The sequence below is a fragment of the Eschrichtius robustus genome, chromosome 2, assembly GCF_028021215.1.
Source record: "Eschrichtius robustus isolate mEscRob2 chromosome 2, mEscRob2.pri, whole genome shotgun sequence".
Lineage (NCBI taxonomy): Eukaryota > Metazoa > Chordata > Mammalia > Artiodactyla > Eschrichtiidae > Eschrichtius > Eschrichtius robustus.
This window is the reverse complement of record NC_090825.1, coordinates 175,225,023-175,244,134: the sequence shown is the minus strand read 5'-3', so window position 1 is coordinate 175,244,134 and position 19,112 is coordinate 175,225,023. Positions and strand designations below refer to the sequence as shown.

Genomic DNA, 19,112 nt, shown 5'->3' with positions numbered 1-19,112 from the left:
GTGCAGTAACAACCCAGCAGCCTCCTGGGTGCCCACCTTTCTGGGAGTGATTTGGGGGCCTTGGCACTGCTTTAACCTTCCCTGGGGCCGTGACCTAGCCTGGTTATGGGTCTGACAGTATCAGGGACATATTAAGTCACCTTGGGGGTCCACTCTAAAGGTTAGGCGCACACGCAAAGTAACGTAGACCGGGATCTCCGAGTCCAGCTTGCTCATTGCTGCTCGAAGCAATTGTCACTTTACCAACACGTGACCTCGGTCTGGGGCTCCCTGCGTCCTGGGGTGGCCAAGAAGAAGGGACCTGTGGGGAGGCTCAGATTCTCTCGGGCTCTGAGCCTGCATCTCTGCTTGGCCTTCCCAGGAATGGACTCTGCTTCCCAGAGAAGCTGCGACTGGGCGTGTCTGGGGTTTCCGGTGCTGTGTGATGTCTCTGTGGCCACAGGTAACCGATGTCTCACCTCCTTGGCCAGTAGTCACACCTGTGACCCAACGCAGATTCGGTCACACTCCAGTGGGCTAGGCAAAATAACGCCCCCTCTCCCCAAAAATGTTCTCATCCGAGAAACTTTCCCAACTGTGGTCATGTTGCAGGAAGGGGGACTCCTTCCAGGGCCCGAGAGTGGGCTCTTGTCTAACTCGGAAATGAATTGTCCGAGGAGATGCACACATGCTGACAAAGCAAAAGACTTTATTGGGAAGGGGCGCCTGGGTGGAGATCAGCAGGGTAAGGGAACGCGGGAGAACTGCTCTGCCACGTGGCTCCCCAGTCTCAGGTTTTATGGTAATGAGGTTAGTTCCCATGTTGTCTCTGGCCAATCATCTTGCTTGGCCCATATTTGGTCCGACTCATGGTCCTTCCTGGTGGCGCGTGCATCTCTCAGCCAAGATGGATTCCAGCGAGAAGGATTCTGGGTGGTTGGTAGGGTATATTATGGGCTGGCGTCTCCTCCATCCTTTTGGCCCCTCGCGAATTCTCCCAGTTTTCAGAGGCGGCACCATGTTCCTTATGTGGACCCCCTGTTGTGAGACAGTTGGGGCGAGTGGGTCTAGCCAAGGTGGGTGGTTTCGGCCAACAGCTCCCTAACAGTCAGCGGGAGATGTGACTCTGGAAAAGGGATGAGAAAGATGCGCTCTTCGTCCTGAAGATGGAGGAAGGGGCCAGGAGGCAAGGAATGTGGGCAGCTTCAAGAAGCTGGAAAAGGCAGGGAATCAGATTGCTCTCCTAGAGCCTCCGTAAGGGACCAGCCCTGCAGACACCTTGAATTGGAGGACTCCTGGCCTCCAGAACTGTGAGATAAGAAGTTTGTGTGAATTTGTTATGGCAGCCAGAGAAAACACACACCCAATTCTCTTGCAGGTATTGTGTGAAACTCTCAAACCCTAAAATCAGTGCAGTACTCTGGGGAGAGGAGATCACCGTTCCTGAGAAACTGGCATCCCACTGACCCCATGAGGCCTCCAGCTCACAAGGCTGGACCTGACATGGTCACCCATCAAATCTGCCTGGGGCGGAGGCATCATGCCCAGCTGAGAAATGAGAACTCTGAGGGCTCAGAGGGGGTAAGTCACTTTCCCAAGGACACACAGCTAATGAAGGAAGAAGAGCTAGGATGCGAACCCACCGTTCACATCCTGTGAACCGTGTGACCGAAGTAGGGATGGTCTAACCTCTGGAGGATGGGGGTGGGGCAGCACTGGGAGAACTCGGTAGAGACCCTGCCCCTCAACCTGCAAACCAGTTAAAAAGCACCACATCCCCACGAACTGACAACTTTGTGGCTGTACTTTTAAAAACTCGAAAGTCCTTTTTGGACCCTTGCATTTGAAATTTAACTAAGAGTTAATGTGTGCAATTTGAGACTGGCAATCACCATGCAGGCTTGGGAATTCCTGCATAGTGAGAAAATTTAACCTAGGAGCTGTTATGAAATGTAATGAAATCTTTATGAATACAAAATTTAGCAGTTGATGAAGCTGACACATTTTTTGTAACTGTGGAGACATTTGATAAGGTATTCATTCTGATGTTGCAGTTTCCTCTTTGTATTTTTGGAGCCAATCGTTTCTTACCTCTTCCTCCCCAGGCCTCAAAACATCTTACAGGTCTCGCAGAAAGCAAGAGCACCCTAGGCCCTCTTCCTGCAGGCCTCCCAGGACCTGTCAACATGCACTGAGCGCTTACTGTATGCCAGGAGCAATTCTGAGCTTTTTTATGTATATCAGCTAATTTAATCTTTGCAAAGACCCTCTATGGTAAATACTATCATACTTCCAGTTAAGGAAGCCAAAGCAGGGAGGAACTACTAACTCCCCATGGGCAGACAGGTAGGTTGGATTCCAAGCCATCTCCCGAGGCTACTCCAGTGGCTCTCACTCCTATGACACCGAACAGCCCCCACCTCAACCTTTAAAACATTTTTTTAAAAATTGTGGCAAAATACACATAACATAAAAATTTGCCATCTTATACATGCACCCCTATGTTCGTTCACAGCAGCACAATTCACAACAGCCAAGACAGGGAAACTACCTAAATGCCCATTGACAGATGAATGGATAAAGAAGATGTGGTACATGTATACACAAAGGAGTATTACTCAGCCATAAAAAAGAATGAAATAATGCCATCTGCAGCAACAACATGGATGGACCTAGAGACTATCACACTAAGTAAGTCAGAAAAAGAAAGACAAATATACGGTATCACTTTTATGTGGAATCTAAAATATGCCACAACTGAACCTATCTGCGCAACAGGAACAGACTCACAGACATAGAGAACAGACTTGTGGTTGCCAAGGGGAGGAGGGGTGGGTTGGGAGTTGGGGTTAGCAGATGGAAACTATTATATATAGGATGGATAAACAACAAGGTCCTACTGTATAGTACAAGGACTATACTCAATATCCTGTGAGGAACCATAATGGAAAAGAATATTTAAAAAGAATGTATACATATATGTGTAACTGAATCACTTTGCTGTACAGCAGAAATAAACACAGTATTGTAAGTCAACTATACTTCAATAACATTTTTTAGAAAACTTATCTTAACCATTTTTAAGTGCACAGTTCAGTGGCATTAAGCACATTCACATTGTCCTGCAACCATCCCCACCATCCACCTCCAGAACTTTCTCATCTCCCCAAACTGAAGCTCTGCCCCATTGAACACTGACTCCCCATCCCCTCCCCCAGCCCTCACCATCCACCTGCTGTCTCTATGGATGTGACTCCTCTAGGGACCTCCTATGAATGGAATCAGACAGTATTTGTCCTTGTTTCTGGTTTCTCTTACTAGGCACCATGTCAAGGTTCATCCCTGTTGTAGCAGGTGTCAGAATCTCCTTCCTTTTGAAGGCTAATATTCCACTGTATGGTTGGACCACAATTTGTTTATCCATACTACTACACACCCATTAGGATGGCTATTATTTAAAAAAACACACCCAGAAAAACAAGTGTTGGTGAAGATGTAGAGACACTTGGAACCCTCGTGCAGGGCTGGTGGGAATGTAAGATGGGGCAGCCGCTGTGCAAAACACCCTGGTGGTTCCTCAAAAGTTAAACGTAGAATTACCATATAAGCCAGGAATTTCACTCCCAGGTATACGCCCAGGAGAATAGAAAACAGCTGTGCAAAGACCTACAGGCACACTTGTCTTTATAGCAGCATGATTCATAGGAGCCAAAAGGTGGAAACCACCCGTGTCCATTAGCAGATACTTTTTATAACAAGTCTTTTCTTCCACCTCCCTTTTCTCTCCTGAAATAAAAATCTGAGCTAATATAACCTAATGACACACAGTTAAAAAAACAAAAACAAAAACAACCAGCAACCCAACCATATGATGCTCTATCAGATACAAGCAGAAGAAATGAAAAGAAAGTAATGTCTGGTAAGTGCTAATTTAGCCTGTCAACGCTGGGGCACAAGCCCCGGTTATACCACGTACAAGATGAAGGGCTCAGATGCATGGGTCTATTCAGACGGCTCATCTCGGACAGAAGCAGCAGGGGAGGTGTTTTAGACCCCGCAGGTCTGTTCACAGAAACAGTGAACAACTCTTGGTAAGGTTCTGGACTAAACGACAAGCCGTTTTCCCTCAATTTATCCAGAAGTTGCATTCCTGAAAAATCTGTATGTATGAAAACTGTAAACTGTGTCCCCCTCCAAATTCACATGTTGAGGTCCTGGCCCCCAGGACCTTGGGATGTGACTGTATTTGAAGACAAGGCCTGTAGAGGTAATCAAGTTCAAATGAGGTTAGTAGGGTGGGCCCTAAATCCAGTCTGAAATTCAGATGCAGATACACACACAGGGAGAAGGCTGGGTGAAGGAGGTAGAGACGGGGTGATGGATTTACAAGTCAAGGGATGCCAAAGACTGCCAGCGGTCACCAGAGTCTGGGAGAGGACCTGCAACAGATCCCCCTCCCTACCCTCCCCGCCCTGCCGCCCGCCCCCCAGCCTGCTTACACCTGATCAAGCACTCCTGGCCTCCGGAACTGGGAGAGGATAAATTTCTATTGTTTATATCACCCAGTCTGTAGCGCTTAGTTATGGCAGCCTTGGCCAATCAATGCTGTCCTATGTATCCATGTAAAACAGAGACCGGTGTTCGGCCCAGTTAATGAGGAAACAGCTTGTCTCTCCCCACAGGCTGTCCGGTGGGACTGGCCCGCACTCTCCACGCTTCCCGGGGTCCCCTTGGGCCAGCTGGGCGGCAGTGCCCTGGTCAAGCCCTGGCCAAGCCCTGGCTCTGCACTTCACGATTTGCTCCTATCTTGTGACAAAATCTGACAACCGGTCTCACCCTCGACCCCAAGCTGAATCTGGCTTCTCTTGGCCGACTTGGGACACCCGGACCCCAATTTCTAGACTAGCTTGCAGGGTGGGGAGATGAAGCTCTCCATGCAGGAGAAAACATGCCACACTGGCCCCGACTGCACCATGGAGACGTTGTCCTGTCAACCTGTCATTGGAACATGACTCTAAAAAGCCCCTGCGGTGAAGGAAGCGCATGAGGTGTTTATTTGGGCAATTCAAGCAGACAGGACTCGAGGACCAGCGCCAGCCTGCCTTTCATGCTCGGGCTTCCTCGGCAAGCTGGGCAGGGTTTTCAGATTGCTCTTTTCAAACTAAACACCCCAGCAGGAACACAGGGGACTCCAGGAGAATTGGCAATTGTTCTGGGGCCTGTGGGGTGGCTGTCCTAGTTACGGAGGGGAGGGAGGGAATCAGGTTGCCAGCAGGCGGCACATGGGTTAACTCTTCACACGCCGATCTAGACCACGCCGGCCCAGGGCTAAGATTCGCGGGAAACCGGCGTCCCTCTTGCCCGCAGGCCCTGCGCAGGTCCCCAGGTCGGTCTTGCGGCCACCAGGCCACCTCATTCATGAGATGGGCTGGACCCCTCTTCTGCCCCAACAAGCCTGCAGTCACCCAGTCCCTGTCCCGACACCAGCTCTGCGTGGGCAGCAATGATCCTTCCAGAGGAAGAGAGATGGCCCCTCTGGCCAGACAGGGGTCTTCAGTGAAGAAGACTGCTGCTGCTTATCATCGCAACGAGATTTCACCTATGAACGTGCATTTCCAGAAAAACGGGTGGACGGGATATAGCTGGGCTCACGCCAGGCAGGGGCTGCCCCACCCCCGGCCCTCAGCCCGGCCCCCAAACCGCACACCACCGCTGGCTGGACACCCCCAGGCACCCCAGCAGAAGAGGTGAAGTGCTGGTCCCAGGGCCCCCCGATGCACACACCCCTCCCCTCAGGGAAGAATTCCTAATTCCCATCCCAGCTCTGCCACACCTACGAGCTCTGCGACTCTGGGCAAATGATCTGACCCTGCAGCCATTTCCTCACCTGTAAGACGGGGAGGTGCACGGCCCCACTTCACTGGGAGCTGTGAGAATTCAGGAACACGAGCCAGCCTCTGCTACCCAAACAAAAGTGGTGCCGCCGAGGGCTGACACTGCTCTCTGCTCTGTCACCACTGAGACACACACACGGCTGCGAACCATAAACTTTTATTAACGGAAAATGGAATGCCTCGTTAACAGAAACCTTGTCTTACAAATGGCAGAACAGGAACACATTTATTAAAAAAAAAAGAAAAAAAAAGTGGATTCACATTGTATTAAGCTACAACACGGTGGCAGGATTTGCTTCCGTTTCTTAAAAGATTCCACAAGTTCAAGGTAACTCTGGCTAAGAGACTCGACAGTACATCTGCCTACCAGGACACGCGGGGTGGGTGGGCTCTAGTAGCGGCGGGTGAAGTGGGGGTATGGGTGGGGGGCGGGGTGCGGGCCTCTGCTGCCCCGGTCCTGGCCGGCCACTCCTCCACCCTCGAGGCCTCCGGAGGGCACCACGTGAGCCTGGGCGTGCCCGCCGTGTGCAAAGCCGCCTCGCCTAGGAACAAAGGCACACGTTTGGCCCCGGAAGCACCTGTGTTCTCACTGTGTCACGTTGCAGCATAGGGCTCTGTGGCCTTTAGAGCCCCTTGGCTTTTTCCAGGTGAGAAAAATCATACCCACGGGTCGCATTCCGGGGAAGAGCGTTAGCTGCGTTAAGTTGCCAAGAGCTGCTTTGGGGTTTGTTCTCAAAAGCATTCGACCCCGAAAGTGGATCAAGCATGCAAAAAGGGAGAGGAAGTGAGAAGTGGGAACAAATCAATTTTATCCGCGGACAGTACTTCTTACCCCGATATTCCACCCCGACTTGCCACATGCCCTGGCCCCGAGGGCCCAGACAGGCCCCTCTCACCACCTGGAAGAGAAGAAAGAGTGTGCAAACACTCCCTTCTTGGAAGTGCTTGGAAGCCCTGGAAAAGCTGGCCCTCTGGAGCATGCTGGGACTGTGGCTGTCCCTCCCCGCGAGGCCCCCCCGACCTGCAGGCAGGGGTGAACCCATACCTTGCCACCGCAAGTGCTCTCGGCCCGCCGTGCCCGCGTCCACTGTACCCGGCCAGGCGCGCTCCTGATGCTCCTCCAGCCTCTGGCTGTGCTCCGCCCAGTCACGGCCACCCCTTTGCCAAAACGAAAGGCAGATACACGATGGTCCCACTGTGCCTCTAAGGTGAGGCTGTGACATGGGGGCTCTCGGGGCTCGCGCCCCACTGTCAAGGGTTTCTGAGAGAAGTGGGCAAAGAATGGAAACAGACACCTCCCCAAAGATACACACTCGGCCAGTAAGCACACGAGTAGGTGTTCAGCACAGCTAACGTCACAACCACCTCACCCTCATTAGGACGGCTATTATCTGAAAGACAAGGACGAGTGTTGGTGAAGATGTGCAGAAACAGGGATTCTCACACTGGGCTGGTGGGAATGTAAAATGGTGCAGCCTCGTTGGAGAAGAGTGTAGTGGTTCCTTAAAAGGTTAAACACAGAGCGACCGTACGACCCAGAGATTCCACTCTGAGGTATCTAACCAAGAGACCGGTAAACATGCATTTACACAAAAACTCGTACACCAATGTTCTTAGCAGCATGATTCCGTAACAGCCCCAAAGTGGAAACCACCAAAGCGTCCATCAACTAATGAATGGATAAACAAAACGTGGTCCATCCACATACTGGAATATTAACCAGCCTTGAAAAGGAATGAAGCACTGACACTCGCTACAACAAGGATGCACCTTGAGAACACGATGCTCAGCGAGAGAAGCCAGACATAAAAGGCAACACAACACAGTGTGCGATTCCAACTCATGTGAAACATCCAGAACAGGCAAATCCAGAGAGACAGAAAGTGGGTTAGTGGTTGCCAGGGGGATGGGGAGTGACTGCTAATGGGGGTTTCTTTTGGGGGTGATGGAAATGCTCTGAAATGGATTGTGGTGATGGATGCACAACTCTATGAATTAACTGAAAGCCATCAAATTGCACACTTTAAATGAGTGAACTGCACAGCATGTGAATTATATCTCAAAAAAGCTGTTTAAAAACGGTTTCAGACAGAAACCCTGGGAGATGAAAATCCAAACACAGTACCCACTGGAGGCCTACAGCAGCCCCTGGAGGCCTACAGGAAAGCCTCCCAGCCCCAGGCTGGGTGTGGAAGGACGAGGGCACTGCCCGCCGGTGACCACTGCTCCAAGGCCCAGGACCAGGAAGCCAGCAGACCCCCCACACCTGTCTGCAAGGGTGAGTGCACCCCGGTGCGTGCAACGCCTGTGGTCTCAGGTGACAGCCCCCCAGTCACATGGAGACACTGCACAGTGCAGCCTGCTGTCAGGGCAGGAGCTCGCCCATTTAAATTTAGCACAAACAGGACTAAACGGTAGGCATGAAAGGACCCAGTGTTAAGCAGGTCGCTCAGGAAGGAACACTCTCATCTGTCACACTGGCACTCCAGTCTTTTGATCAACACCCGAAAACCCACCTAGAGGTGCAGCAGAAACTTGTGGTAGCTGTGACACTCGCCTTACAAACACCTAAAGACAACTTCGGGGGTGGGGTGGGGTAAAGCTTCTCTACTACTGATGGGGACAAGCCTTAGACGGCTTCAGGGCTGCCGCCTTCAGCAGGCAGGGCCCACACAGGGCCAGGAGGGGCCGTTCCAGGCGACCTGACAGGTACACATGCCCGGTTCACTTTCAGAGAAGCCAACCCGTCACCAGGCGAGGACAGTGATGCCCAGCCCCTCTGTGGCCTGCACGCTAACCTGGGGGGAGGAGGCGGCCCCCGGCCCTCGCTCATCCTCTTGTCGGAGCCGTAGCCACCCCAGCCGTCTCGGGAGTCGCGGCCATGGCGCTCTGGTGGTCCTCCGTGGCCGTGGCGGTCGTCTGAGTAGTGCTGGAAGGCACAAGAGGGACAGGGCGACTCCAGTCACATGGCTCCCAGACAAGCTTGCAGCAGGCCTACCTCCTGGGTCTCGGCAACCTGCAGACCCTGCCTCAGCGTGCTGGGGTGTGGCTCAGCACCCCAGCCACCCACGAGGACCTGCCCAGGCCCCTTCGGACACTTCCTGACCCCTTCCTTGAGAACCCCGAGCGCCCCTAAAGCTCCATTCCTGGTGCCACACAAAGGGCCAGCGGCGGGCCCTCCCACCCGTGAGCGTGGATAGCCCCATGCTTCAGGGACCACTGAGAAGAGTCACTCAGACCCGCCTTCCCTGAAGAGTCAGGGCACCTGCTCCTTGCTGGACACAGGAGGGCCCTCCCCACACCCCTAGGTCAGGCCAGCGCCCTCAGAGCCCTCTCTGCTCATAGTACTGCGGAGGCCTGGAAGCAAGTACTGAAGGCAGGAACGGCTTAGTACCCCTGGCCAACCAAGTCAGTGCTCAGGAAGCCAGCACACCTGGGGAGCAAGAGAGAATACAGCACTCTCTCAAAACCCGCACCCCTATTTTAAAAAGCCATGATTCTGATGCCGTCTCCCACCTTTCTCGTGGAGGCCTCCTCTCTTCTCTGACTGACACCCTAGGCACCTCTCACAGGGAACCTGCAGACTATCAGACACGGGGACCCATCCCAGTACCCAACACAGAGGAATGCCCCAAAACATGACCTAAATGACCCCCTACCAGGCCGCTAAGCCCCCATCTGGGGCATCCCACAGTGCCTAGACTCGAAGGCACTCCGAACAAGTCGGCAACCAAGTATCTCTTCAATTAGTTTCTACTGAATAAAATGAGAAACAAGCCCTACCTATTTAAAAAACACAGACTCGAGACTTCCCTAGTGGCGCAGTGGTTAAGAATCTGCCTGCTAATGCAGGGGACACGGGTTCCAGCCCTGGTCCGGGAAGATCCCACATGCCGTGGAGCAACTAAGCCTGTGTGCCACAACTACTGAGTCTGCGCTCTAGAGCCTGCGAGCCACAGCTACTGAGCCCACGCACCATAACTACTGAAGCCTGCGCACCTAGAGCCCATGCTCCACAAGAGAAGCCACCACAATGAGAAGCCTGCGCACCGCAATGAAGAGTAGTCCCCGCTACTTCGCAGCAATGAAGACCCAATGCAGACAAAAAATAAAATAAAATAAAATAAACAAATAAAATAAAAAACGCAGACTCACTAACTGATCAATTCCGTGCACATCTACTCACCGGCCAGAACTGACATCTCCACACCCCGCCCACCCCACAGAAGCAGGCGCACCCCTGGCCTGCTATCTGGCTTTTACTCACCTGCCCATCTCGCTCTCCCATCACTGACCTTGAACCTTCCCTCCTGCAAAAAAGAAATGTCTCATTGCAAAGGCAGCTGATGGCTCTACACAACACTGCTGCAAACCACACAGAAGAGCTCCACAACTGGAGTACTACTTGTCCCCTTTTACCACATGAGAACTGTAACTTACTGGCCTGAAAAAAAAACTGCCTCGCAGCTTTCTCTGGGGGTCGGAGTGAAGTGGGATCCTAAGAAGGTGGGAACGAAGGTTTTACTGAACTAAAATCCTTAGAGGGGTCTCAGAAGTAGAGACCCACACCATGAAGCTAATGCCTATAATTTATCTGTGGCCTGATGACAAGCCAGGTAATAAGAAAGCCTCGGCGGGTCCCGAACCTCTGGTCTGACCCAACACAGGTGACTCACGCCACATCTGAAACCAATTGCAGCCATAATTAATTAAAGGAGTGGCTTCTCAGCCTGTCTTTCCCCACTCTTCCTTCCCAGAGCTAATGAGCGGTGAAATGGCTCAAGGATATGTAGCTCAGGGGAGCACGATGAGAAACCTAAAGAGAGAATTCTTAAACTGGAAAAATCAAGGGCTGCTTTTCTAAGAAACGAGATATAATCTTCATTAAAAAGGCACTGGCAAAAAAACATAACCCACCCAGACCCTCGAAACAGAAAGCAGGTCTAACAAGACCTCTGCAACGTTCCGCAGTCAGCTCTCTTCACGTGGGCTGGCACGACCCCATGCCAGTCAGTGACCCCTGCAGATGGCTCAGGCGGGTCACGGCCTTTCTCTAAACTGCTTTCTCATCTGTGTGAACAAGGAGGCCGGGCCACACCCTCCTCAAAGCCCCACGCTCCAGAGCAGCTCGTGCTGGTGGGAGGGACAGGGAGGAAGTGTGGCCGTGGAGACCCCCCAGGGAGCTGTGAAGCCCAGAGCCCTGGGCCACCCCAAGAGAGCTGAGCATGGGGGAAGCCGAGGTTCAGGTCCTTCCCAGGGCCCGTCTGTCCTAAGAGGACAGTGCATGAAACGTGCTCCGAGGTGCCTTCCCCCTAGACAAAGCCAGGATGTCGTACATGACCACCGATCCCAACGTCCTGCTCAAGGTCTGTTTCTAAATCCCACATGTGACGGTCAAAGGCACCCAGTAGGAATCTCACGAGTGCACCAGACATTAAGAAACAGACGGAGACCTATCACTGCTGTAGAAGTGGGGCGGGGCACTGACCTGTCGGCCACGTGCTCCTGGTACTGGCCCCGGTCACGGTGGTCAAAGTCGTGGAAACGGTGATCGGGCCGAGGGAAGTCTGGGCGGTATCTGTCCTCCATGGCCATGCGCTTTCCCTCTGGCCAATAGGCGTCATCTCGCCTGTTTATTTTAAAAAGGATGCAAATTTCATTTATGAAAGAGAATGAGGGGAAAAAGAAAGAGGGCAGAAGTGGGGAGGGGAGCTCTCTCTCCAGACCCAGTACCATTTAAAATGTCCCGCAGGGCTAATCTCTAAACATTCAATCATTATTGCTTTGATTTGATAAATTAAAATCCCCCAAACTGCCAAAAGGCATACTGGCATTCTCATCTGACAATCCTGAAAAAAGAACTGCTGTGAGCTAGTTGTGTCACAAGGCTGTTAATACCTTGATCCCCACATGAACTCAGATGCAAGTGCAATGAAATCTTTGATTCTCCTGGAATGAGGTTCCGAGTCACCACATTCTCACCTCCTCGTCTGCTATGCTAACCTGAACCTCCCTCTGAGCTTCTGCAGAAGCGAAGGAAATTAGATCGGGTGATGGCAAGCTACATACAACTTGGGACGGTACCCAATTATCTTCTTCCTGATTTTTACCAAAAAATAAGGCTCACGGGTGGTGGGGTGATGGGTGGCCGTCAATTAAGCCGCTCAGAGAAGCTGGAGAGCAATAAACCTACTTTCTGAGTTGGGAAGGCAATCTCCTTTTCCACAGCACCCAACTCTGTGCCTCTCCCTCTAGGAGGACACACGAGCCTGACAGAGACAGCAGTGGATGCGGCATAACGCATGCTTGGTTGTCTCCTACCCACTAGACAGTGGTCACGCTCCACCAGGAACCACAGTGCGAATAACGGGACAGCAGCCTAGGCGAAAGCATCACAAACCCTTTAGCAAGTGGCAACGATCAAGATTCTCTGAAGAATAACTTGGGTGGGGAAAAAACGCTGCACTGGCCACAGAGGTGGCAGGAAGGAGCCCTGCCCAGGCGTCCAGAGGCCCAGGTTCTGCCTGAAACACCTCCAACTCCCTACGCTCAGGTGGACGGGAGCGGCGGTGGCCCCTTCCACGTCAGGGGGAAGCACCACCTCCTCCCGCTCCGGGCGGGGGCCTTACCGCCCCACGTCGTAGGGCCTCCTGAGCACCGAGCGCCGCTCCTGCTCGTAGCGCAGCTGTTCCTGCTGGTGCCGCAGCTCCTCGCGCTCGCGCTGGATGCGCTCCTGCTCCTTCCGGCGCTCCCGCTCCACGCGCTCGCGCTCCCGCTCCAGCCGCTCCCGCTCCAGCCGCTCCCGCTCCAGCCGCTGCCGCTGGCGCTCGAGCTGCAGGCGCTCCCGCTGCAGCCGAGCCTTCTCCTTCCCCTCGTGGAGGGCGTCCAGGCGCTGCTCCCTCTCACGCTGCTCACGCTCTCTGGGGGAACACAGGAAGGCTGCCGTGACTTCCCGACGTGGTGGCGCCCGGCCATCAAGGCGTCGTCCTCCGAAGGAGCCTGGAGCCTTCCAGCTCCCGGATGTGAACTGGCTCGCCCCGGGCCTGGCTGCCCCTCCGCCAGCTACTAGGCGGCACTAACCGGCTCCCTAAGCTGCTCGATCGGCCAGAAACCACCACCTCCACACTTTCCCTTTCTCCAAACAGCAAAGCTGGGGTGAGCTGGGAGGGAGGGCGTGATGACGAGCAGACACAGAGCCTCAGGTCCAGACCAGGAGGACCTGGCTCAAAGAGCACCAAAACAAAGCCATAGCTAAATAAAGGTCAGGAAAGTAAGAAAAGCAAAGGATAATTGCTACTCTGAAGCTGCTGGGCACGGAGAAAACCCTGGAGACACGGATGATAGTAGCTTTCCCTGAAGAGGGACAATCAACACTGCCTTTTTGTCACCCCTCCCCTCTACAAGGCTGTATTTTTAATGAGCACGTCATTTTGAAGGGACCTAAGAAGGTGTGGGGACAGGAGAAGGCCAGTCACCAGCGAAGGGGACGGAGGTCTCATTTATCAGCCACCGCACACCAGGAGCTGAGCGGGGACTGGGGAACCCCGTTCTGCTCTCTTCACACCCTCCCACAGTGCCTGGGAAGGGTCCAAACCAAGGGCAAGCCGACTGGAAGCAAAACATCTCCAAATAGACCAAGAAACTTTTACTTGCTAAACCCCATTATGCAGAGGCTGAAGTCACACAGTTTTGGAAAAGCAAACTGGGGAAGTTTCTACACGATCTGCTTTAGCTCAAGAAAGTTTCCCGAACACTACAGCATCACAACTTCACTGGGTAATGTTTGAGGGAAAATGACGAGGGAGCTCTAGACATCCTGGTGTGAAATGGCAGAAAGCGCAAATGGAAGTGACAGGCCTGCTTCAACAAACCATCTCCTCAGCAAAGGGGCACAGAATTGCTGTGGGACCGCTGCTGCCTGAAAACGCCACGAAACGCAGACGTCTCAGGAGCGAAGATGTGAATCACAGCTCTAACAGGCCAGCGTGTTCCTGGGCTGCCATGTTGATCAAATTCACGTGGAAGGGTTTGGCGGCGAAAACTGAGGCCTCAACCCTGGAGACCCTTCTACCAAAGCCACAGGCGGCGTGGGTCTGCTTGCCACCTGATCCAGGGTGCAACTGCAGCCAGGGAGATGCTGCTGAGCAGAAACGGGCTCTGATGAGATGTCACGGGACAACCACGGGCCGGTGTAACCCCCCCGCCTTTCGGTCTCAGAGCAAACACACTAGGAGGCCAGTGAGCCAAGGCCACACAGGCGACTCGTTTGGAAGAGCAACCCTCCCAAGAGCAGACCACATACCCGCCGGCCTCGCTCGGCCCCCACTCACCGCCGCCTCTCTGTCTCTCGGATTTCCCGTTCCCGCTGCCTCTGGCGCTCTCGTTCCCTTTGCTCTTTGATTTTGTCAAAGGACAAGATGTCTCTCTTCTCTTTGCTTTCCGATTTGCGATCCTGACTCTTTGAGCTCTGTTTACCAAAATTGGTTTATTAATGTTAGGAAACTGCTGACAACAGATGCACGACGCCAAGTGGAGTATGCACATCTGGACTAGACTAAGATCCTTCAATCCCACGTGGTTTACAGGGAAGCCCCAGCACAGGCCGCCTCACACCGCCATCTGAGTTACGCCGCTAGAGAGTCTTGCTTTCAAAGGGCATTAATGGAAGAGAAAAAGTGGGGTGAAACCTCAGCAGTTTTTCTGCAGCAGCAGAGCCAAGCGCTCTGCATTATCTAAAGCAAAACGAGGCTCCCCAGGGGCACAGGGCATGTGCACTCGATGCCCGCAGCGACCGCCTGGTTCAGTGGGGAAGCTGTCGAAGCAGCTGTCTGCTAGCTGTCTAGACAGACAGCTGGAGGAGGGGCTGCGTTTTTCACTTCTGAGCTATTGGCTCAGGCCTCAGGCCTCAGGCAGGTGGCCTCAAAACAGAACAAGCCAAAGGCACCTGAATGTAAAACAGCACTGCCAGTAAGGTAGAAAGTACCAGTGGGCAACTTCTATGCTCTTCCATTTCTGGGAGAAGGCAGGAAACACTGACAGCCGATACCTATTTCTGAGGCTCTCAAAGGCTGGGACTCCCAAACTGGCCACAAGCAGACTCTCCCAGGAAGTTTTTACGTAGCTCAGAACCCAGGGCCTCCTGCAGACCCGCCACCTCAGAATCTCCAGGGAAGGGGGGCCTGGGAGACATTTTTAAAAAGCTCCTCAGCTTATTTTCTTAATTCACTCACTAAGGGGCAAAAACATCAATGAAAGACAAAGCAATCCAAAAGAAAGACAGGCAAAGGAGGGGGACACAGAGGACACCCTCATTACAGGGACAGATCTGCAACCCAAAGCATCGCCATTACCCTCAAGATGGGCAGAGTTGAGAGTCTGATCACACACTGCAAGCTGGAGTGAGGAAGGGCAGATGCCCTGTGTTCCGAGGTACGGATGTGATCTTCTGGGGAGGCCAGCATGGCAGTGGAGGTGCCGAATCCTTCTCCAAGTTCACAGCCTGGCCTCGGCCACTTCCTAGTGGCCCAGCACACGCTATGCACTCAGTGAACCTAAGTATCCTCCATAAGCTTTCTGAAGGGCACTCTGATAGTATCTATCACAACGAACAACGTCCTGGCGGCTTTGGACTAGCACTGCCAAGAGGCGTGCACGTGAATGTTGCACTGCAGCCATTTTCAATAGGGGATGTGGAAACAACCAAGTGTCCATCACCAGGGAACTGGTTAAAAATGATCAAGGTGCATCCGTAAGCTGAATGATATGAGCTTTACAAGGAAAAGGACACACACCACCACCTGGATGGATTTCAGGGACATCACGCTGAGGGAAATGGCCCATCTCAAGGTCACGGTTGCATGGTTCCATTTATACACTTCCTCACAACAACAACATGCTGGTGATGTAAGACAGGTTAGAGGTTTCCCAGTGCTGGGGATGGGCTGGTGGGGTGGGTGTGACAATAAAGGGATACCAAGGAGGAGATCTTTGTGCTGATGGACTAGTTCTGCATCTGGATTGTGGTGATGGGACACAAATCTACATGGGTGACAAAATGTCCTAGCACTGTTCACACCCCCTATGCCACCCTCCTGGCTCTGTGACTGTGCTACACAGTTACACGAGACAGAACCACTGGATGAAACCAGGTGATGGGTTCCTGGGCCTCAATTTCCTGTGAATCTGTAATTATTTCAAATTTAAAAAAATTTTTTTTAAAAGCAGAACTGTATGTCTCAATACACAAAGCTCTCCAAGACATCACATACAAAGAGGTGTACAGCAGCAAGTTATGGGAAGACCCTTTCCCCATGGTGTTTCTGAGTGTAGACACGTGTGCCGCATGTGTAATGCCCTTTGAGGGGAGCCCATGCAGAGCACAGGCTTCTGCTTCGCTTACCTTGTATCTTCCTATACCACGTGTATGTTCTAATCAGGCCTGCACTATTACTTACTATTTTAACATCAGAGTTATTTGGGTGGTAAAATTATAGGCCTTTTTGGGTTTTCTTCTCTAGACTTCTCTGTATTTTATGATTTTCCTATAGCCCAGAGGAAAAACAGCATTAGGAACTGCTGCTTTATAGAACCCAAATGTTCATTCCAAAATTAAGTCTCAAGACCACAAAGTGTTCTTGGATGAATACTGTTAGCTCTGCACTCACTAACACAGCACTACTCTCCTCGTTAACCTTTTAGTTAGAACCTTCAAGCTGGATGCAGCTGGTTTTGTTTTCCAGAGTAGAAGAAGCAAAATGGACAAGCAACTAGCTTGTCCAGCAGCATGGACCACAGAAGCAATGGAGCTCATTCTTTGATAACATGGAAGACAGTTTTAGGGTGGACTCTACTTTTCTTTTTGGTTAATTTAATAGGAGACTAGAAAAACTAAAGAAAATGAATAAAGTACTATTAGATTAACCAAAGAGTAGAACCTGCCTTCAACTTGACAAGCCCTGGGTCTTGCCCATTCCATCCAATTTGTGAATCAATTCTCCTTCTAGAAAACAGTATAACCTAACAGGACTGGCAAAGGGTCAACAAATTTACAGGGAGCAAACATGGTTAAGTATTGTTTTGAAGTAAGTTTCAGAACCTAGTTTGTGTCTGTACATATACTCTAAATAGTTAATACGCCTTTTGAGTGCTTTTTCTTAACATTTCAAAGGTGAAACAACGTTGTTCTCATACCGCAGATCAGAGTCGTTGTTAAACCACCATCAGAACCAGCCAGACTTGAGAGGGCAGAAGCGATACTTACTCTCTCTTTTGACCTGCTTGTGGTTTTCACACTAATGACAGGTTCCCCTTTCGATTTATCCATCACGACTGTTCGTTCCATGCCTCTGCTTCCTTCAGGAGAAAACACAGCCACTTATGAAATCATGCTGACACCCTCCCCGCTCCTGACCGCAGGCAGCAGCCCCGCCGACCAGGTGCTCTGGACGCACCCTCCAATGACTGCTGATAAGCTCTGGAGCCTCGGCGCCCCATCTCTCTCCCCTCTGTGACGTGAAGTCAGTGATACCCACATGGCAACAGCGGGTCTGAGGTGGACGGGGCACCCCGACAGGCCTTTGCTCGTCTGGAATGAAGTGGCATGATCTGTTCACACCTTACAGCATAAACGGGAATTAAACTGCATTCTGCAACGTGGGCACAAACACGTCCCACGCTCGGGCCTCCTTCGCCCCCGGGCCTCCTTCACCCCCAAGCTAAACCCCGGTGGCTCCAGGGATCATGCACTTCAACGTGCATTCCTCCCACACGTTCTGGAAAGCTCTGCAGAACCCAGGCCCCTATGCTGAGTCAGACACGGCCCGCCAGCTCGGAGGGCCCCGCCAGACAGGTGGGCTCCCCTCATTCATCTACCGCAATAAAGGCTTCCAAACTGATTTTCCCCTCAATGACACGAAAAGCAGGCTCTAACAACCAGAACAATTACTGATTTAGGGAGATTTACAATACTGGAGGAACATTTTAAAAACACGTTCCTCTTGAGACTGCTGGTAAATTACCCCAAACACTTGAGATGTAACTTGTAATGTGCCGTACCAAATTCCAAGGTTCCAGATGGCTGGGTTGTTTCTGTTTTATGGGGGGTGGAGGGCGTGTGTGTGGGGGGAACGCACTGGTTTCACTTTTTTCCACAAAACTTTCTGTGGGGTCTCATGCAAACCTGAAGGTGCATTGCACAATAAACTTTTACACTGGGTATAGATGCTCTGAGGTTTTAGTTTTCTCTACATTTTTTTTTCTTTTTTTTTTTTTTTTTACTATATCTGGTTTTAACATAAATGCAGGGAAAACTCAATGACATACGTGCAGAACTGCATGGAATTAGTCACAGGAACCAGGATACCTTGCTCTTGCAAATCCCACGTTCTATTCTACCGGAGACTCAGGAGAAGCCAACACCCAGGTCACTGGGCCACCAATAAACACAGATCCCGACCAGAAAAACTACAGATTTCTGATGTTGCGGAGAAACCCCTTTTGGCCATTTCATCACCGGAAGCTCTGTCCTCTAAGAGCTTCCTGCACACAGCACAGCTCAGCAAAGGCACCGAGCCTGCCGGGCCCTCACTCCATGCAACCCGCCTGCTGCCCTCGCCGCCTCTTCCCTTCTCGTGAACACTCCACAGACTCTCATCACCTGATCTGGTGACTCGGGACCGATTGGCTGCTCCTGGTTTCAGCTCATCTTCATCTTTTTCTTCCTTTTTAATGTTTTCAGGTTTTCTTTCCTCCTTCTTCTCCATCTTCTCTTCCTTCTTAATTACAGTTCTGTTTAGAAACATGGTGATCACACTTGAGGCCCTGAGATTCTCACAAGAGTAGCTCACACTCAGACTTCCACACAAAGCAAACCCGCCCGCTGCCAGCTGGAGGGAAAAAATTATTTAAAAACTGTGGTAATGATAATACCCTCTTTAGATACACCCCTTCCCACTTAAGTTACCTGCCACATCTAGAAACATGCTGGATGAAACTACAGGCTCGTGGGGTGTCTTCCCAAAATGCCAGATGTACCAGTGCGTAAACAGGCCCAGAAGCAGACATGAGGAACACTCCAATTACATAGGAAAGCTTGTTAAAAACTAACTTCAAATGTTTCTTCTTGTATGTGTGGAATATTACTTTTAAGTTTTATAGGGAAAAACACTTTTTCCAAAAAGCAGAGTGTAAAACAGATTGGAGGTACAGTACAAGGAGGGGCGGTGCCTGCTGCAGGAAGCC

General features: G+C 51.7%; 1 protein-coding gene across 4 annotated transcripts in view; it reads right to left on the bottom strand.

Moving 5' to 3' along the window:
• Positions 1–696: 696 nt before the first annotated feature.
• Positions 697–19,112, bottom strand: part of SAFB2 (scaffold attachment factor B2) — a 39,059-nt gene continuing 20,643 nt past the window's right edge. The window contains exons 12-21 of one of the 4 annotated variants that reach the window (XM_068537202.1): positions 18,529–18,659; positions 17,134–17,225; positions 14,204–14,340; positions 12,503–12,793; positions 11,362–11,502; positions 10,141–10,183; positions 8,672–8,802; positions 6,919–7,031; positions 6,706–6,772; positions 6,015–6,415 (exon numbers count right to left, since the gene is read on the bottom strand). In XM_068537202.1, coding sequence (XP_068393303.1) covers positions 6,265–6,415; positions 6,706–6,772; positions 6,919–7,031; positions 8,672–8,802; positions 10,141–10,183; positions 11,362–11,502; positions 12,503–12,793; positions 14,204–14,340; positions 17,134–17,225; positions 18,529–18,659 — 1,297 coding nt within the window. In that variant the 3' untranslated portion in view covers positions 6,015–6,264. The other 3 variants (XM_068537205.1, XM_068537204.1, XM_068537203.1) reach the window with 3 other exon arrangements.